Below are 22070 nucleotides of genomic sequence, written 5' to 3' on the forward strand. Positions count from 1 at the left end.
TGCATACGCTTCACTGACATTTCTCTTGACTCAACCTTTTATCACTGCCAATCCTCCCCGACACCCCCCCCCCTGTCCACCCGACCATAGCTCCTCCCGTCCTGGAGCACCCCACATCGGAGCAGCTCGTGGTGGAGCCAGGGGAACGCGTGCGTCTACGGTGCGCCGTCATAAAGGGCGACCCCATCCCCTCAGTCACGTGGTCAAGAAGCCCAGGGGGTCTCCCTCCCACGTGCCTCATTGGCAAAGACAACTTGACCATCCAGTCAGTCCGCGAGAGCGACTCGGGCACCTACACTTGCCTCGTTAGTAACGGTGTCGGGGGAGCCGTGCGCAGAGCCATCAACGTCACAGTGAGATGTATGCTGCACCATCTTAACACGCGCACACCTTACCCTACATACATACACACCTTACATTACACACATCTTACCCTTCACGCGCACACACCTTACCCTACACACGCACACACCTTACCCTACACACGCACACACAACCCCATAGGATACGTGCAGCCCTGCCTACATACGCACACATACACCAGATACATGCAGCACCACCCAAAGACAAAAATCCCCCGTATACCCTTAATAGACTGTTGGGGCAAATGCTGTTTGTGAGCACCTATGAAGGTCGGCACAGTACATGAGGGGGTGGGTGGCCAACAACACGCCTGACCGCCTTTGTCTCCCCATTGACGATGTTTGCACACTGCACCAGGTACTCATTTGAGGCTGAGTCGACCTAGGGCAGGCCCAGGACCGTTTCAAATAATCGCCACTAGTGTTGGCCGTGACCAGGATTCGAACTTATGGGGCCGGGTTCATAGCACAGTTCATAGCACAGTGCGCTAACCACTGCGCGACCGTTCTCCCCCAGCACCACCTACAAAAGACAAAGATCCCCCGTATAGCCTTAACAGACTGTAGGGGCAAGTGCTGTTAGCGAGCACCATGCCCGACCGCCTTTGCCTCCCCAATGGCAATGTTTACACATTGCACGAGGTACTCATTTGAAGCTGATTCGACCTTGGGGAGGCCCAGAACCGGTTCAGATAATCGTCACTGGTGTTGGCCGTGAGCGGGAATCGAACCCGGGTTGCCGGGTTCATAGCGCAGCGCGCTAACCGCTACACTATCGCTCCCACCACCTACACACGCAGACACACACACTCACATCTGGGTCACCTACATGCCCCACTATCAATACACGCACAAACACCAGTTATGAATTGCATCAACGACATAGGTGGGTGACCCAGGTCACATGCAAATGAGACTTTATCCTTGTCTACTGAGTTCTCACCTGGGTAAACAAACTTGAACACGCAGTATTGAGGGTATTTATTTGCCAATTGCCCTTGACAACATGCCACAATCCCTTCATGCCGTATATGAGAATTGTACGGTTCTTAAAAGTAATTGTCCAATACAATTTTCGTTACAGGAAATGTATTTAACTTAATGTTTAAATGTCCTTTCTAATGTCGTTATTTTTCCCATGATTTCTCGATGTGGTTGCTTTTTATCTGAGATTTATTTTTGCTCTTATTTCTAATTGGTTGTCTCTCCTCTGATTCCTAAGTTGGTTGTCTATACTATGATATATGTACGTGTATATCTTATATTTTTGTACTTGTTTTTATGTTATTGCTTTTTAAAACGTAGGCCTTTGCGACTAATATTATCCATAATACACGTTTTTTTTGTTAGATTGCGTAAATATGAATGTGCTTAAAACCACAGCCATTTAGTAAGGGTTGTCACATGAACAAAACGTGCCAATTAGTTACGAGTTCAGCACACCGGTGTGTTGAAGAGTAAACCCACAGCATTTACAATCGAGTACCGTGACGTTTCGCCACTAATTACAACCAGAGTCAATGGTTATTGCTTTTGTCATTTTGGTGAGCCGGGACACTCTCGCACAAACCACACCGCGCTGGCCTCTTGAGCTCTCGCCTGGCTAACACAAAACAAATTTGTTCCCTCAAATTCGATCTCACGTCAAACTGTTTTTTTGCGTTTTTCCCTCAGCGCTCCGTCGGGGTCGCTTCTGGATCACACCTGACCCATACCATGAGGACGACAACATCCAGATTGGACGAGAGGTGAAGATCTCGTGCCAGGTGGAGGCCGTCCCTATCGAGGAGCTCTCCTTCGCGTGGTACCGCAACGGGCGCATGCTGCGGTCCTCCGACCGCCTCCTGATCTCCAAAAGTGACTCGGACTTCGCGCCGGGCACCTCGAGCCTCGACATCATCGACCTCAGGTTCACGGACTTCGGGACGTACACGTGTACAGCGCGGCTGTCGCGCGCGCGCACCCTAAGCGACATTAGCATGGACGTCAACATTTCCAGCAGCACGGGTGAGAATGTGAAGGAAGCCGGCCTGGTGCTGGCAAACATAAACGCTTCCAAGGTCACGGCTGTAGATTCCGATCAGGAAGCCACTGCAGCTATGCACTTTTAAATCTAGATTGGAAACTAATTTCTTTGAAACTGTTCCTTGTGTTTAGTTTGTCCTTCCCCCGCACATCCGATTAGCGCGATTGGCTACGTACGCTTCGAAAGAAGTTCAACATACATACACACATACAAGGTCTGTTACATTAAGATTTCAGTAAAATGTAGTTAACCACTGTGCAAGGCATATTGACGGGTTGTGCTTGCCTGCTGTTTGTAAGAGCACACCTTTGTGTGTCATTAATTATAATTGCTTTGAACTTGTCCACATTTTCATGTGATTAGTCGATGATGTCTTGCTTCAATGAGCGCTGAGGCTGGGCTCATCTCTGTTCACAGCCCTGAGCCCATCGTGGAAATTCCAAATTGCTATGGCAGAGGCAAGTGTCTCCATAGGTCAACCAGTGTTGCCTTCCCAACACAATACAACTCTTTTTACTGTCCCCAGAGGAATAATGGGTGGAGTTAACCACTAAACAGGATTTGACTCTCAACCTTCGAATTTTGATGTGAAGTTTTCGTGACTGCAAGAATCCATACTCTTTGGTTCTCAAACGTATATATAACCTCTTGTTGCAACATCCCTTTCTTGTTCAGCAGTTCTACTGCTGTATCTTTCTACCTGATGACGATTGCTTGTGTTGCGATCGAAATGTCGTGATTTATTATTGTTCTACCTACGTGACTTTGCTGAAAGAACCAAAGAGTATAGCCTTCCAATAGCGAGCAACGTGCCATCATGTCTGGTTAATTCACCACAGCTTGCCCATATATCGCTGAATAAATACTTGCCTATGATTTGTAGCTTATACTTGTGTTGAGGCGTAAAGGACAACGCGGAGGCAGTCTTCAGGTAAGGGCTTGCGCCGAAGGTTTATTAGGGTTTATTAAGGGTGTAGACACTTCCCGAGGGGTAGGGGTACTGTACTGGGTCCTTCCACATGACCCTACACTCTGTATGTTCCCAATCCGGGTAGCTCCAGGGCTCTGTCCACCGAGTCGGACCGGGGGATCAGCCAACACTAACCGATCGGGGAGAGCAGCCACTCTATCGTTACCGCCGGCTTCTCTCCAGACTCTCTCTCTCTCAACTCTACCTCTGGTTCCTTCTTCAACCGTTTACCATCCCGTGCTACCACAGTGACCCCGCCTTCGTTTACGGGGTCCCCGTTAAGTACCTAGAGGAGATATGACGTCATCGCCCACGCCCAGCGTGCATGACGTCACTTCCCACGACATCATCGCACCGGAAAACGCATGACGTCAAGTCCAGTGATGTCATCGCACCGGAAGGGCGCGCATGACGCAACGTCCCCATACTATTCAGTGGAACCTCGGTATACGACCGCTTTGGAATAAGTCGAATTTGGTATACGTCATGTTTTTTCGAGAAAAAAATGTCTTGGGATACGACGTCTTGCTTGGGATACGACGCACTTGCTAGAACTTGTATGGGTCAGGATGAGTCACCGCGTACAGTACCTGCGTATGCCCCGTTCACGACTGAGACAAAGCGAGAGTGGTGGGGTGGCGTGGGGGAGAGGGGCAGGGGACGTGGGGGAGAGGGGCGGGGGGCGTGGGGGAGAGGGGCGGGGGACGTGGGGGAGAGGGGCGGGGGGCGCGGCGGGCTGCCCCCATGGAGGGTGGAGCCCCGGGTCGAGGCGCGCGCGACGTGCGGATTGAGGCACGCCATGTGACCAGCGCAGCTGGCAGCAGCGCGGTCACACGGCTTCTGTATGCATGTTAGTAATTAGAGTCTAAATTATTTTTTACAACCCTATTAATGTATAATATGCCATCTAAAATATCATTTCTTTTCCTCTGGAACGGATTATTTCCTTTTCCTTTATTTCTTATGGGAAAAATTCGTTTGGTATACGTCATTTTCGGTATAAGTCCTACCTTCTGGAACGAATTAACGACGTATACCGAGGTACCACTGTACACTTGTGAGACCTTTGTTTAACCAGCTTTGTGAGCCGAGTAAACCGGTTGTGTGGGTCTGTGTGGGTGTCTGCAGTGCAGTGTGAGCTGAGTAACCCAGTGGCGTGGCTCTGCGTGAGTGTCCCTGCAGTGCCACCCACGATCAGTGTTCCACGTGGCCGCTCCCCTGTGGTGGTGCGGGAGGGTTCTACGGCTGATCTGCAATGCATCGTCTCCGGGAAGCCCAAGCCCGTGGTGCTCTGGTCGCGTGTGGATCGAGACGCCCTCATGCCAGACGGGGCCCCATACACGGAGAGCAATGACGGATGTCTATACCTCGCCAACGTGACGCGAGACATGGCAGGCTCCTATCGCTGCCAAACGGGCAGATTCAACGGCTTCAACGTGAGCCCCCGGGAAGCTACCGTCCAGCTCATCGTGCAGTGTGAGCGTTGTTCAATGTACTGCACTCAGCGCTCACGCCAACGAGCGAGGAGGAGGCGGTGATGGGACGGTGGTGTGGCCGGCGTGGCAGCACATTTTGCCGTTCAAGGTTTTACGTGTTAGAACTATCGCGGTGTGCATCAACCATAAAATGTGAGACGCAACCGTCCACTTCGTGTGCGATGCATGTTGAAGATCCGTCATTGACATCACTCGAAGGGGGAGCCGGCCATCTTGTGCCGGCGTTAATGGTGAAATTTTCCAGATTTTAAAAATGGCACCCTGCCAATGTCTTCGTTGAGAAACATATCGCAATCGTCACCTGTTCAGTCAAGTGGCTGCTGGTACTTTGAATACAAATTTTTCAAAGATTGTAAAGAGATCCTAAGTTAATATCAGGATAATTAATATATTTTTCGCAATCAAAGTACATTTCAGGCAGTGCACACCTGTAATCTAGGCTTTGGTAGATCACAGATTTTTGAAACTCCCAAACCCACTGGACTGGGAGGTGGCCAGTTTGTTCGCCTGTAACGCGTGTTTTCATAACGCTAATTGGATATAACGCGATTAAGTGAATGGAACTACGTCGCGCGAGTAGGAATAAGCAATTGTACGGCTGCCTCAGCATAGCATCACACAAGGCGGGATGCTGCTGGATGCTTCTAGATGTTACCCACGTCCCTCAGTCTTTGTTCAGTCAGCGTACGCATCTCACGTGTTATTGCGGACTGTGCTTCATATTTTTTTGATATATTGTTTACTATAACGCGATGTTTCTCTCACGCAGTGTTCTTTAAGAATGCAACTACCACCTTATAGGAGAAAAGACTGTACAGCAAGTGGGTTTGTGTACCCACCTGTGCAGACCTTTGAGTCCTATTCTCTAATTTGCACATGTCTTCTGCGGATACTCTTCAGTTTCCTGCATCAAGCAAAATACACATTACAAAAGAATTGGCACAACATCCCATTGCAGGATCCTCCTGAGAAAGCCTTGAGAGTCAGCGAGGCTTCTGCTGGGTAAGCAAGCACAGTAGTAATCACAACAACGACAACAAAGATAACAGACGTGCGGTGCTAAGCGGGGCGACGCGCCTGTGTGCACACAGACCCCCCCGTGGTGGAGCCGCCCACCGCCCTGCTGCGCCAGGGCTTGGGCCAGAGCGTGAGCATGGAGTGCCGCGTGCTGCGCGCGAACCCGGCTCGCATCATCGCCTACGAGTGGCGCTTCAAGGGCAAGGTGGGTCGGGGCAGCCTCGAGCGTGTCGCCAATACCTACACCAACAGCTGCCATTCGCCGCTAAGTGATGGTGACATCACCACGGCGCCTGCGCCAGGCCGGGTCCGCTTTGAGGTCACGTGAAGTGTCGAAGGCTCGCTGCTGGCAGGAGGTCACGGGACAGACCCAGGTGTCATGGGTTGACCAACTTGAGATGACAGGCATGTTCACCACCAGCTGTGCAGCCTCGCACACGCACTTCGTGCCACACAGAGGAGGACCACGTGCCCCTTCCCTTTCAATGACGTTTTCAAATCGACCATTCAGTCGACTGCTCCTTAATTATAGCGATAAAGCCATGTTCATATAGTATATTGTCAGCTTATTTTATTTTGAAACTTATCTTCCACAATGACGCTCCTGACTATTCAGTGTTATTCAAGCTTTCCGTTGAACAAGCACTCATATCTAACAGACAGAGGGGAGTCCTTGTCTGTGGCAATCTGGCAGTTCACCACCGTTGTTTCAAGCAAGTTTGACTCGACTGATGAGATACTAGATGATGGCAAAACCGGTACACAGTTTGGTTGTGTGGAACAAATACTGCTGAAAAAATCACTCCCAGAAGGCCGTGCAGCTGATGGGATGTGTAAATACATTTATTTTTTTAATGGTGGGAAAGATTGGGGAACGGTGCAAGTTGTCTGTGTATGTATTTCCCTTCCTTCTAGGTTGGTTGCGTAATCCACTCATTAGATATTAATTATGTAAGTTTGCATAGTGCGTGTGCATTACACAGACTAGCAACTCGATTCCCAGAAATAGAAGGTTAGGGGTCACGACCCTTACAAGATCCCATCGTCCACACCGTCTGACCCTCGGCATTTACAAGGATAATAGCCACCATTTACCACCAAGTGACGGTGATATCATTCCAGTGCTTGTGCGAGGCTAGGTGCACTTTGAGCCTATCACGTGCAATGTGGAAAGCTGGTTGACATGAGGCTATGGGACAGACCCAGATGCTCTGGGTTAACTAACTTAGTTCACTGGTAAATGGTACCATCTGTGCTCCCTGCTATGCCACGTTGGTGTATTTCATCCACCTGGTGCTCTACCTATTGTGATCTATGCAGTCTTATTCATAGCCATTACCACACAACAAGCACGTACCTATTCCATTCGAAGAGACTAACAAGGGCACTTTAACGATCACTCTGGTTCCATGGCCAATACTTCAGGCAGCGCTGCTGCTTGGTGTCCAGAGGCCGGTGCAATTGCGGCCAGATTGTAGAGCTACCGCAGGTGGCTCAGTGTTACCACAGGCGGTGACAGGCACTCTGCCATGCCACGTGCGTCTGGGCTCTGCCAGCACGGGGCTTGACCTCGGATAGCCTCTGCCGCTTTAGTGAATCGATGTAATTTCCAGCAAACATTTTTTTTACTGCACAGACGCCAAGCAAAGGCTCCAAAACGTGAAGTTTTTTGGGCCTTTGCAAGGTTATCATAGAATAGAGCTTAGAAAAAAAGACGATGGGAAGGAATTGCAAAGTCGGGCAGCACCAGGAAAAAAGCAGATAGAGATTAGTGGGGCACACGATGCCTAGTCAGCAGTGAACATCAGGAGGTACTCCACCCCTGAGCACACAGATACACTTTGTATATATCAAAGAAACCTGAGGCAATGCACAGGCGGTGGTATACAAGACAGCATAAACCCACTTTAGTTCCACAAAAAGTGATTTCCTGCTCAAATTTGCGTTGAGGTGGTGCTTTTCTCCCATGGTGTAAATTACACATTCCTATGGCAGGGGTGCGTCTACCCATAGACCAACAACCACTGTTGACTTCCCATAGATTTTACCTATCCCAGAAGGATGACATGATGAGTCAACCCTCCCCACTCTTGGTGGATAACATACCTAAAAATGAGCAGGTTGTTTCCATAAATGTTTTCAAGACTGGATATCGCCCCTTAAACTGCAGAAACTTAAAAGTAAAAAAAGTGTGCAGCACAGTACCCACTGCCGATGCATAGGCTTCAGGCAATACAGCCCTATGGTCTTGCAATGCAACAGTAGGATGCGAGGAGACTGCGCGGAAGGGTCTGCAGTCGGTGTCGTCTCAGCGTGTGTGCAATGTGTACAAGACCTCAGAATCAGAATATTTATTTGTCTACCGGAGGGATCCGATGAGCTATAAAGCTATTTTTCACAGATGTCCAGTAGGGGCGGGTAACAACGTTACAACAACAAAAAACATCTACTGTTCTACACGAGCCCCCAGAGGTGATTGTCTCTCTCCGTGCCTCTATGTGCCTCTCTCCATGTCTCTGTGCCTCTCTCTATTTCTCTCCAGGTCTCTCGCTATCTCTCTACAAGTCTCTCTGCTTTGCTGTGTCTTTTCTGTTTGTTGCCTCAGGTCCCTTTGACCCCCAATTGCACAGGACCACACTAAAAAACTGAGGTGACTGCCTACATTGGTCCCCCAATGGCTTTCACTGCCCTGAGGCTGCATCTGTCCCCAATAAAACCATTGTATTCTATCTTCGGTTTATGTTCACTGTCATACGCACTACCTTCAAAATTAAAACTATACAGTATAATGGATAATTGTTTTGGTAAATGGCCCAATTGTCAGAGTATGTTTATATATGTTGTATATATGTGTAATGACATAGTGACATATACTGGTTGGAAAAGGGAAGCACGGGTACAGGCACCACTATAAACATCATCCAATCCCAAAGGGAGAGGTATCAGGGCCAAAGCTAAAGGGCGGGGCTGGCCGAGATGCTCCGGGAACCGGATAGAAGGTTCCACGAGAGGGCGTGGTCGGAGGTGGAGCCTAGCCGCGCCTACGGCAATATATGCGGAGGTGGAGGAGGACTCGTAGTCGGTGTGGGGAGCCTTGGGTCCGGACTGCGACGCTGCTCGCCGTCATCTTTCTCCGTCGTTCGGCCACGTGGCAGATCTCCTGCGAAGTACCACCACCCTCGCCGGCACGCCGTCAACCAGGAGTGGGTGGATGGAACCACGCTGTGGGATCGACCACGTGTAGCCTGTAGGGATGCTAATATATATGTGTGTATTCGGAAAAAGAAAGAGGATAAGGTTGGCCTGTGGTGTGTCCGAATGTGAATAAAAAAGAGATTACCCTCTCCATGACGTGTCACGGAAATCGCCCATTACATATGTATGTATAGAGACGTAAATAGTGTCTCTACGGCACATATGCCGACTACAGCTACAATTGGTAAAATAGAGTGCACATACCTCTCGAGGGAGCTGATGGAGACATGGTGGAGAAGCAGGCCCTACAGCGCAGGGTCCCGTCGCAGAGAGAGACAGAAAGGGGACGTGCCAACTCAGGGGAGTGAAGGGGTCCCGGAAACAGGGGCCCGGAGGACATGTGACGCTGGCTCCGGTTCTGTCTTGAGAGACCGAGGAAGGGGCGTGGCCAGAGGCAGAGCAAGGCCACGCTCGGGAGGATAAGAGGGACAGGAGCGGAGCGATCGGGGTTGTCTGGCGGAAGGAGCAAACCGTGCGGCGTTGCTTCGGGGGTCTTGGAGCGTCGGTCCTCGGGGACTCAGTTTATATAGAGCCCCCTTTGGGGGTCTAGAGTAACCCCGAGTATTGTTCACCCATAGCCCTGTTCGGTTGTGAATAAATCGTGGTGCTTCCAGAATTCTGTGTGTTCCTTGTGAGATACACACTACATCTGGTGCCAGAAGTGAAAATACTTTATAGCTAGGTGATAGCGTAGGCTTAAAATGTACACGAGAACAAGACAACCTTCCAGGGCTTCTTCGGAGGAGGAAGATGAAGAGGGGGTGATTCCCTAGACAGCCCCGGGAGAGGCGGCCCCGGAGATGGACCGCGAGGGGTTTGGGCCTGCGGAGCAGCGCCAGGAATGCGACCTCGCCATGCCGCCAGCAGCGGGGAGAGACAGGCGGGTGCGTGGCCAGCGCTTGGGCGATCTACTGTCCGCTGCGGCAGTACTTGTCGTGGAGATGGAATCGGCACGAGCCGATTGAACGAGTCAGAGGACCGGAGTCGTGGGGCAAAGACTCCACCGCTGCTATGTCCCGCGTGCGGGAAACGCGGGAAGTGCAGGAAACGCAGCCCGTGCAAGCAGCCGCCATTTTGAGAGGTGCGCGGGACGGGGTTCCCGCCATTGCGAGCGTCCCGCCAAAAATGCAAGGGGAGGGGCCTGCTCTGAAGAAGCGCCTTTTCTTTGTGAAGGAATTTGTCGCTGCAGGGGGGTCTGGGTGGACGTCAGCCGCCGCTTCACTGCTACATGCGACCTGGTGGGATGGACGGAGGGGGAAGCGCTAAGAGCTCTACCGACTGTCTTGGATGACGCCGCCTTGGTAGTGTTCTATTCCATTCCAGCTGAAGATCGGGTGACGTTGGCACAAGCTCTCACACAGATGGCAGGGATTTTCGACCTGCCATCTAACATGCGCCATAGGTTTGCTGCGCAGAGACGAGAGGAGGCCGATACTCCTCTTGTTTTCCGTAGCGCGCTCATCTCGCTGGCCCAGGCTGCATACCCAAAGATGGATAAAGACGGCCTAGATGCTCTGGTCCTGGATCGCCTGCTCGGCCTGGCCCGGGACCTCGACATTGTGCTCCAGGCCCACCTCAACATCAAGCGTCGCTCAACGGTGGCGGCGTGCACAGGTGCTGCCGAGGAGGGAGCAGCACCCGATGAGGTCGAGTCGTTCCAGGCCTTCGCATTTATCGATGCCAGCAGGTGGAGGAGGGCCGAGAGGGGACAGAGCGATGACCGGGATCGACGGACGGGGGCCTCCTCCGGACCCGGATCTTCCCCCGTCGTTTGCTTTAAGTGCGGCCTTCCGGGCCACATCTCAAAAGGGTGACAGACCGAGCGTGAGAGACCATTCAGGACGTTGTCTTCCTTCAGACGACCATCGTCCGCTCCACAAGGCCCTCAGGCGAGTCTGGCTACACCACACACCTGGCCCTCGCACTCACCTCAACTCATCCGGTTCGTGCGTCGGTCTTGGTTTGCGTGTGGGGCTGTCCGCTCGGGGCGCAGGGCGGGTAGCTCAGAAATTGGTGGCTGACGGATGGCCACGGCGACCTGGTCAGTGATCGGCGTTGGGCCAACGCATTGTGGCCACAGCCGCGGCATCATCGGCCATTATTGGCACCGTGCAAGGTGTGGAGGTGCGGATGCTAATTGACACAGGGGAATCCGCCACCATCATATCTGAAATGATTTTTGACTTGATTTAAAGCTTTCGTGACTGCAGCAATTACTCTTTGGTTCTTTCAGTAAAGTCACGTAGAAAGAAAATAAGTGAAATTATAGAATACGACGTTTCGATTTCAACATAAGCAATCGTTATCAGGTAGAAAACTAACCTAGTAAACTTAGAAATACAATGCAATATAACACAGAGTCGGCTAACACAACAGTCAACAACCTACCTGGTTGATTACGTTTTTCCAAAGATTGCTAAATTTTAGAGAGAGACAAAACACAGACACGGAGACAACACAGAGACACACAGAGTGAGACACACACATAGACACACAGAGACACAATGCCTCTCTGTCGAGGCCGTAAATAGAGAGAGAGGGGGGGACAGAGATAGAGGTGGGGGTGCTGGAGCAGAGAAATTAGCATGTCATTGAGAGAGCTGTGTGGAAATCCACCCTGCGGCGACCGAGGGAGAGAAAGACCCATACAAGCCTGGTAAATTTTAGAGAGAGTTGTGTGGAAATCCACCCCGCAGTGGTCGGGGGGGGGGGGGGAGAAAGTGCAAATGGACCTATGGAAGCATGGTAAACTTTTTGACTGTTACCTGTTAAATTGGCGATCCTCCGTCTGGTCAATGTCTCATGTTTTGCAGCCAACGGCGGCTCGTGTGGCATTATGGGGCAAATGTCGGCGACCGTGGCCATTTGCAATATTCAAATAACTGGCCCGGTATTAGTTTCCAAATCGTTAGCCGTGCCCTGCCTGTTAGGAACGAATTTTCTGGGGAAAATGGCCATTAAAATCCTAGTTGACCAGGGGTGCCTGGAGTTGCTGTCGGGCCGTAGAATTGCGTTTTTGCCCTCCCCGACTCTGCTGTGTAAAGCGAACGCTGTGATCCAGGCTTTCGCATGGGAAACCGTTAAAATTCCCACTGGAGCGCAAATGCTGGTTCCTTTGCGCCTCAGGAAGCAGCTCGATCGGGATGTCACTGAAGGAGGTGTTCTTCTAACACCATCCAACAAAGTAAGCCATAGCCTTATGTTGGTAGGGGCCCAAACTATTATCCGGAATGATGAGCAGCCTTTTATTCAAATTGTAAACGCTGATCTTGGGCCCACGTTCATACAGGCAGCCGCGGTCCTAGCTCATGACTCGCTAGCAGATGGCGATGTGGTAGGGACGGACCCCGTCAATATGGTCGCGGCTGCAGACCGAGGGGAGAGTTGCGATGACGCATGGTTGGATGCGCTCTGCACCGAGAGCCCTGGCTTGTCCGAGGTGCAGAGGTCCGCATTGCGTGCACTTATTCAGGAATTTTCGGACGTTTTCAGCAAATCCCAATACGACATTGGCCACACCTCATTGGTACACGATCATATCGACACGGGTGATGCGGCCCCCATTCAGCAGAACCCGTACAGGCTGAGCCCGACTGAGAAGGAGCATGTCCGCCATGCAGTCGGGGAGATGCTAGCTGCGAATATTATCGCCCCTTCCACCAGCCCGTGGGGGGCTCAAATTGTCCTTGTTAAAAAGCAGGATGGCTCCTTGCGGTTTTGTGTGGATTTCCGGAAGTTAAACAAAGTATCTGTTGCTGACGCATACCCACTGCCGCGGATGGATAATTCCCTGTCAGGGGAGCGGTCCTTTTCAACCCTTGACTTGCTTCCCGGCTTTTGGCAGTTGCTCTTAGACAATAGCTCTAAGCCCAAAACGGCATTTTGTACTCCCCAGGGCTTATACTCTTTGGTTTTTTCAGTAAAGTCACGTAGATAAAAAAGTCTAAATAAATTAAGAATGAAAACAAATAAATTACGATGTTTTGGGTGCAACACAAGCGTCCTTCTTCAGGTGGGGACAATGTAGCGAAAGCACAAACGCTTAAGTGTGTCTCAGAGATGGCTGTGACGAGGGATTATATAGTCGCAGGGCATGGAGGGAGGTGGGGCCCATGGTGAGTGTGGGGGCGGGGTGTGGGCTAGGAGGCAAAGTTGTGAACATTGGCGGTGCGCTGAGAGGCAAACGATTGGAGCTGAAACTGAGGCTTTGTGATGTAGATGGCGGAAGTAGTTAAGCAAGCTAGGATTAAGCCGCCTTTTGTTATGCTGCCGGGTGGGTAAATTCCAAACGCAGGCTAACAGCGTGTGGAGTTCAAACTGAGATGTTAAAAGCTAAAAACGTGTGGTAATCGTGATGGTAGTGTGTGGAGCTGGGGGTAACAGACTGGGAATATGGATATGTTTAAGAAAATAAATCTAAACTGGCTGTCTAGCAGTAAACTGCACGGTAGCTAAAGTTTAACTTGGTTAATTACATCTTTCCAATTGTAATATGAGGATATATCTGGCTCACTGACGTATCACAACTCGTCATGGTGATTGGCTCTGCCAGTCCTGGTTTACAGCCAATAGGGGGAAGCCTGGGGGCATGGCCCTGACGTGATGGAAATGTGACAGCTATAAGGATTGGTTTTGCTGGCTTTGGCCACAGCCAATGGGGAGATGAGTCAGGGGCATGGTCCCGGGAGCTGACGAGGGAGCCTGGAAGATTCCATGCAGGCTAATGAGGATTGGCGGAAACGTACCACGGGACCCGGGTATTAAATAGGGGTGGAGACGAACGACAGGTGGTCAGAACGGGAACGAACAGAGGAAGGGGGCCACGCGGGAGCGGGGCTCCGAGTTGCCACGTGGCAGTGCGTCTCTCTCTCTATCTGTCCCTCTCACGCTGCCTATCAGCAGCGTGAAGTAACTGTAACATAAGTTGAATAAAATACGGATTCCAGAAGTCGACTCAACGAGCTTTATTACACAATGATTGCTCAATTTAAAACCATCCTCTCGGTTGAAGTTGTGTCTATGTTTGTATATCTGGATGGCTTCATGGACAAATCTTTGGTAGTATCCGGGAGGTTTGCAGAGTACTTTGGTATCGGAGAAAACAATATCATGAGAACCCGCTGTGTTGAAACAATGATCAGCTCGCAAATTCGGTCAGAAATATGTCGTTCCATCTCCCCAATATAGCAATCACCACACGTGCAACTCAGTTTGTAAACACCGGGGTATTGTAAGTCAGGAATGACATCCTTTACGGATGGGATCAGATCACGGATTTTGTGTACTGTATTGAATCGGACCTGGATCTTGTGTTTGTTTAGAATTTAGGAAATATTTTTGGTAACGCCTGCTATGTATGGCAACGTGATGATTTTGATCGGGGTTTCAGGGGGTTATTTCTGCATGGTGGGAGAAACAGCTTGGCAAATAGTATGGTCAGAGTATCCGTTCATCTTGAGGGCCAGATGTACATGTTTTAATTCACTGGCCAGGTGGTGTTGGTCAGGGATGCAGTGGGCCCTATGGTATAGTGTTTTGATGAGGGAATTCCTTTGAGCCTGGTGGTGGTGGGAATCAAGCTTCAAGTAGGAATCTGTGTGGGTGGCCTTCCTGTAAACAGAATGTCCCAAAGAGCCATTGGGCCTCCTCTCAAACAGAACATCCAAAAATGGTAGCTTGCCATCTTTCTCCACTTCCATGGTAAATTTGATGGATAGGTGTCTGGAATTGATGTGGTCTAGGAATTGGTTCAATGCTGGGAGGCCATGTGGCCAAATGACGAAAGTGTCATGCACATCACCACCACCCGATTGTGCTTTTGCTACGTTGTCTCCACCTGAAGAAGGACGCTTTTGTTGCGCCCGAAACGTTGTGATTTAATTTATTTGTTTCCATTTTTTATTTATTTATATTTTTTACCTACGTGACTTTACGAAAAAATCCAAAGAGTATGGATCCTTGCAGTCACAAAAACTTCAAATCGGCTTCCCATGGGACTCCATTCCAGCACAGCCACATTCCAATGGCTCATGGAATTGGTTTTAGCAGGGATCCAGTGGGACTCGTGCCTCATCTATCTCGATGACGTCATTGTCTTTGCACGTACATTAGAGGAACACCTACAACAGTTGCAAGCCGTCTTTCTCAAAATGCGGGCAGCAAATAAAAAATTCAAGCCGCAAAAATGCCATTTTCTGCAGAGGTCGGTCTGATATCTCAGCCACATTGTGAGTGAATCCGGAATAGCGACAGACCCCGACAAAATGGCGTGTATGCATATATGGCTGACCCCCAAGACGGTGGGTGAAGTGCAATGTTTCGTCGAGTTTGCCTCCTATTACCCTCGATTTGTACCCAGCTTTGCGACTTTCACAAAACCCCTGCATGTCCTTATTGCCAAGGGCCATAAATTTTGTTGGGGGATGGAAGAGGAGGCGGCTTTTGTCGCGCTGCGGGAGGGTTTGGTCAAGGCACCTCCTCTCTGCTATCCTGACTTCTCCCGACCCTTTCTCCTTGACACGGATGCCAGCGACACTGGAATAAGCGCCGTACTGTCTTAGGTGGTGGACAGGGTTGAAAGGGTCGTGGCGTATGGGAGTCGGGTGTTGTCCCCTGCGGAACAGCGGTACTGTGTGACACCACGAGAAATGTTGGCCATCGTCTATTTCATCCAATTGTATCATCCGTACCTCTGTGGGAGGGCGTTTGAGGTGTGGTCAGATCACGTGGCCCTTCAGTACGTGCTGCGTGTGGAACAACCATCCAGGCAGCTCTTGCGATGGCTCGAGGTCCTTCAGGACTATACCTTTAAAGTCTCATACAGGGAGGACGTTCACCATAGTAACGCAGATGCGCTCTCGAGATTGCCACCTCGAGACGCTGCAAACCCCATGCTGGGAAGTTGCCTCAGGCTATGGCGGCATCCGCGGATGCTCTGCCTCCGGACACAGGCCACATGTGTGATAGAACGCTCGGCCTCATGCATGATGAATGGAGGCGACACTAGATGGAGATCGCCTCCCTGCTCAAGCTGCAGCATCGTATTTGTAAGGCAGGGGGTTAGGGTAACAGACGAGGAGTTGCATCGGTCATCCTAGATGGTGGCTTGCTGATCAAATGGGACGAGAAATCCCATCGATACGCCATGGTGGTGCCATCTGTTCTGCGGGGGAAGGTTATACAGGCGGAGCACGAGCAGCTAATGCACCTTGGTGTCCAAACACCTTTGGCTACTCTAAAAGTTAAAATTTTCTGGCTGGGCATGGCCGACGACGTTTATAATGTGCTGCACGGAATGCGCTCGCCACAAACCTCTACCAAGAGCAGATCGCCAACCGGTAAAATCCATCTGCGTTTCTCGGGTGAACGAACTTGTCACGCTCAATGTTCTCGGTCTGTTCCCCACCATTCCGTGGGGAAATAAATACTTATTGGTGGGGGTGGAGTATTTGTCGCGTTGGCCAATGGCCTGGCCGTTCCTAAACCAGTCAGCTGAGACCATCACAGACGCGTTCCTTCATGGCTACGTATTAGATAAAGGTGCCCCTGAACGTCTCTTGACAGACCAAGGCAAAACATTTTCGTCCAAGCTGTTGAAGGAGGTTTGCGAGCAATTGGGTACCAAAAAGGTGCGCACGTCGCCTTATCACCCCCAGATGGACGGCATCATGGAGAGGTTACACATAACCCTGACTTGTTGTGCCAACGTGTCAATGAAGCACAGTTTGACTGGGACTTACATATTCCAGGCGTGCTCGCAGCATATAGTTCCGCCCCGCACGCTTCTACCGGGTTTTCCCCATTATTTTTAATGCATGGAAGGGAGCGTGACCCACCAATTGATATGCAGATCAATCCACTGGAGAATTGTACTTGGATATCGAACCCCATGCGGCTTACCCTACAGCGATTGGCAGAAGCAATGAACGGCTCATCAAGCCTCGCCAATCCACTACCATATGGATGCCAGGGGACAAGGCATGGCTCCACTGCCCCCATGTCCTGATGGGTACCTCCCCGAAATTACATAAACCATGGCAGGGACCGGTCGAAGTGGTGGAGGTGAGGAGTCCACAGTGCGTGTGGATTCAATATGGTTGCCGCCGCTGGTTTATGTACCCGTCGCGGCTAAAAAAAAATTCCACCTGCCATTAGTCTTTTCTTCTCCACTTCCCGAGGGCCGGGTGTCTGGTCAGCCCGATGAGCTGGGGCACGCGTCGGCTGATGTCCTTCCTCAGGACAGTTCTATCATTCTGCCCGCAAGGTCCAAGCGCCTAACGGGACCAACGTCACCGGTCCTACTGGCCCGGGGGGAACGGGAGAGTCGGGAGCTGCCATCACTGTGCTCGTCGAGCCATCTTCCGGCTGCCCCCGAAGCCTCTAGGGGACCTGCACCCTCTTCGCTTGACGGCCCGGCATCAAGGACATGGGCAAAGACCGCTTGATTTAAATGTCCATCCTCCAGGATAAAAGTACACCTACACTCATGATCCACGGCCGCCACTCGAGCCAGATGGGTCAATGGCTGACCCGGGCTCATCTTGTGCTCAAGTGCGGTGTTGCATGTGCAAGGTGTAGTTGTGGCCTGTCCGGGGGGTGGCTCGTCCATTGTAAATAGTTGCAACTAAGTTTTTTTTTTCTCTCTTCTTCCCACTCTTCTTCTCTCCCTGGTCCTCTATATAGTGTATATATCGGTTCTTCCTCGTTCAGGATTATTTATTGTTGTTCTTGTTGTTCTCTTGTTGCATTATAAATTGGAGGCCCACACGTTGCGTTGGTTATATGTCAGTCAGCCGATATGGCCGAATTTCATAAAGGGGAGAGGGGGGTGATGTAAAGACGTAAATAGCGTCTCTACGGCGTATATGCCGACTACAATTACAATTGGTAAAGGAGGGTGCACGTAGACGTGGCAGAGAAGCAGGCCCTACAGTGCAGGGTCTCGTCGCAGAGAGAGAGGGGACGTGCCAACTCAGGGGAGTGAAGGGGGCCCAGAAACGGGGACCTGGAGGACATGTGACGTTGGCTCCAGTTTCGTCTCGAGAGACCGAGGAAGGGGCGTGGCCGGAGGCGGAGTGAGGCCACGCTCGGGAAGATAAGAGGGACGGGGGCGGAGCGATCGCGGTTTTCTGGCGGAAGGAGCTAACCGCTCGGCGTTGCTTCGGGGGTCTTGGAGCGTCGGTCGTTGGGGACTCAGTTTACATAGAGTCCCCTTTGGGGGTCTAGAGTAACCCCGAGTATTGTTAACCCGTAGCCCTGTTTGGTTGTGAATAAATCGTGGTGCCTCCAGAATTCTGTGTATGCCTCGTGAGATACACACTACATATGCACTAGACCAGGGGTCGGCAACCTGCGGCTCCGGAGCCGCATGCGGCTCTTTTGAACCTTGACCGCGGCTCCGGGGCGGATGCTAGCGAGGGGAGGAGGCGCACTGTGACACCTGCTCTGGCGTTGCCGCTGCTGACAGGTCGCCGCTCCGCTCCACACTGCCCGCCCGGTGACAGGCAATAACGTTGCGGTTGCTTTGTCACATGTTTGGAAGAAGTAAAAACCTTCCTGGGCAGCAAAGAGCTCACCTTTGCTGAGCTGGAACAGCCAGAGTGGCTGGAAAAATTACATTTTATGGTAGACATGACAGCACATCTAAACACGCTAAATACAACCCTTCAGGGGAAAGGAGGCACAGCCCTGCACATGCTGGAGGAGGTTTTGGCATTCGAGCGCAAGTTGACAGTGTTTGTCAAAGATTTACAGAGAGGTACACTGTCTCACTTTCCCTCTTTGAGAGAGTTCAAACAAAGTCATGATACGATAAATTTGGAATATTTCAAGTCTGCAATCACCACAATGCAAAGTTCGTTTGGGAAACGATTCTGAGTTCAGAGAGGAAAAAACGACATTATCCTTCCCTGTCACTCCCCTAGCGATCGATCCATCCCTATTGAATATGACTGCATTTGCAGGTGTAAGTCAACCTGATCTTGAGATGGAACTGGCCGATATAGCCGACAAAGATATATGGGTGTCCAAGTTCAAATGCTTGACCGCTACTCTTGAGGATGTTGCCCGTCAGAAGGCCATTCTGGCTCAGAATCATAAATGGAGTGATATTGAAAACCTTCCCAAACAGGACAAACTTGTATTCGAAACATGGAATGCCATCCCCAACACTTATATAAACATGAAAAAGTATGCATTTGGAGTCCTGTCGATCTTCAGCTCCACATATGTATGTGAGCAGGTCTTCTCCAACATGAACTATATTAAAAACAAACATCGATCACGCCTCACAGATGACAGCTTGCAAGCCTGTGTGAAAATGAAGGTGACGTCTTACAGCCCTGATGTGCAGACACTGTGCACTGAGGTTCAGGAGCAAAAATCCCATTAACCAGGTAATTTAGCTATTAATTTGCAAAAATATATTTTACATTGTTAAGTGAAAAAGTCCTTTTTTTATTCAGATTGACAGCTGACTGCACGATCCTGTATATAGCAATAAGGTAAGAAACAATATATGCAGTGTTATATTTGTTTTAATAGTTGCAATGGTTTTGCGGCTCCCAGTTTATTTTTTCCTTCGGAAACGGGTCCAAGTGGCTCTTTATGTCTTAAAGGTTGCAGACCCCTGCACTAGACTGTCAATTATAATCCGTGCTAATTATGGGGAGGACGGCCGCAGATAATTCAAAATCACGGATAATTATAATCCAAAAATATCCATTCTCCGCGGATCTCTATGCCAAAAACAACTCATATATCAACCGATTGATGCCCGTGCTCAGTGATAATACTCTCGCTTCTATGCAAAAGACTCGGCCCACAAAGTCGATGGCAGAGCCACGCCAATCAAAATCAATCAAACTCTGCCCACTGTTGTAAAGATATGCAACTACTGCACTGTGGAGGCGATCACATGGATTTCGGATTATATATTTTTCTTCGGTTTAAGCACGTTACTTGTCATGCACATTTCCAAGAATAACAATGTAAAGCTGTTTTTAGATTATTATGAAATTGGACTTCAGGGAAAATTAATGAGTTATTAATTGATCTCAAAATCTCAGATGCGCGGTTAATCCGCAAATTGGATAACCACACGCGGATAATTTATATATAGTCAAACCTCTTCATTGGCAGATTTTTCTTTAGTGAGATTAGATTATTTTCTATATTATATTTGTATACCAGTTCAGCTTATGCAGCTTTTTCCTTCAACTATTTGCGATTTAGCAACATCGCATCATGGGGAGGAGTACCTGCACAGTACCGGAGCACTGTTTTACTTTGATCATGGGGTCGAAGCGTCGAGTGATTGGAGGAAGTGAGAACGAGCGTAAAGAACAGAAAAAGTGATGAGTTTAGCTAAAAAAGTAGAGTTGTGGGGTAGACTTGGTCACGGTGGCGCTGTCTCTGCTGATCATCATCATCGCACCCCCACCATCATCCAAGGGAAATACAACTTCAAAATTTACAGTATAATTAGTTTTATTTAATTTTCTCTATTTTATGTTTCCGTATTTTTTGTTCCATGAGCTATTGTATTATTATAAATTTTAAATAAGTATATGAATGTTGAGAATAGGTTTTCCCCTTTTTTCTGGCAACAAACAGGGGTTAAGATGTTAAAACACCTAACTAAAACATTTTACAAGGAATCATGCCTACATTAACCACAATACTTGTGGTCAGAATGCAAACAAAAAACATACTCTGATAATATATGCATTGTCTTTGAAACTGATTGCTCCACACCAGAGACAGCTTTCTTTTGAGCCTAGTCTCAAAACGGTGGCGTCCTCTGGTCTAACACCGTTTTGAGAGAAAAAAACGTGCAAAGAAACGTGGAATTACATGTAGAGACAGAAAGAGGAGCACACCGGATAGTTTGCAGGCTTGATCAAGACTCACTATTAGAAGAGACGATGGTCAGGAATAGCAACGGCGTAGCAGCTAAGGAATGGAACGAATCGGAAGAGGATGCCCACCTAGGAGATGGAGCGATGAAATCAGTAAACTAAATATTTATTTACACTGGAGGAATCTGATGAACTTTTAAAAGCAATTTTTCCCACAGATGTCCCGAAGATGGATTGTGCAGGTGCTGGATGGATTGTTGCTTGGCAGGATCGTGAAAGGTGGCGTCGTCTTGAGAGAAGCCTTCATCCAGTAGTTGATTAATCATGGCTGAATATGACAATATATGCTGATACGGTACTATAATCGATCATTACATTTTAGGTTGTTTGTTGTCGTCTCTGCTGAAATGTCACGCGAGTTTCAATGTTCGCAACGTCGGGGTGTGTGTGGAGTAGGTGCTGGCGACGAGCCGCCTTGACTCCGGTGGGTTTCTCTCGAGTCACAGGATCTCAAGCCTCTCGAACGACGACTATGGGAGCTACTCGTGCATCCTGGCCAATGAGGCCGGCTCCACCAGCTGCGTGTTTACCCTGACAGGTTAGCCCACGAGCCGAAAACACTCAATTACCAGCTTGCTAATTCACACTTTACTTGTACAGAGTTGTTTGGTGAATCAACAGAATGGATGGTAACCTAACATACGGTAACTATGAATGTTTTTATTAATATAATTTGTCAAAGCCAATTTTTCATATTGGATATTTCTACTGTAACTCAGTTGTTGAAGCTCTGATTCGTATTTGGTTGTCTCTGCTCTGATCTTTATTTAGTTATTTTTGCTCTGATTTGTACTTGTTTTTTTTTATTTTGGTTTCTATTTAGTTGTCTTAGCTCTGATTATATATACACACGCTTCATTTTTGTATATCTTTTTATATTATTGCTGTTGCCATCTTGGTCACTCAAGTTATTCTTGCAAATGAGACTCATCTTGGTCTCTTGGGTTTTCACTGCCAGGTTAAACAAAATAAACTCGAAACTATACTTTTAAATGTCCTGCCAAAGAGCTTATTCTGCTCATGAAC

General features: G+C 49.4%; 1 protein-coding gene across 1 annotated transcript in view; it reads left to right on the plus strand.

Annotated features, from left to right (window-relative positions):
• The window catches only part of LOC144944093 (MAM domain-containing glycosylphosphatidylinositol anchor protein 2-like), an 85885-nt gene that overhangs the window by 25862 nt on the left and 37953 nt on the right, over nt 1–22070 (plus strand). Inside the window, exons 6-10 of the mRNA XM_078872163.1 lie at nt 91–360; nt 2037–2369; nt 4541–4834; nt 5946–6076; nt 21441–21582. Of these exons, the coding sequence (XP_078728289.1) occupies nt 91–360; nt 2037–2369; nt 4541–4834; nt 5946–6076; nt 21441–21582 (1170 nt within the window). The remainder of the gene's footprint in view (nt 1–90; nt 361–2036; nt 2370–4540; nt 4835–5945; nt 6077–21440; nt 21583–22070) is intronic.

The sequence above is a fragment of the Lampetra fluviatilis genome, chromosome 33 (genome assembly GCF_964198595.1).
Source record: "Lampetra fluviatilis chromosome 33, kcLamFluv1.1, whole genome shotgun sequence".
In the NCBI taxonomy this organism is placed as follows: domain Eukaryota; kingdom Metazoa; phylum Chordata; class Hyperoartia; order Petromyzontiformes; family Petromyzontidae; genus Lampetra; species Lampetra fluviatilis.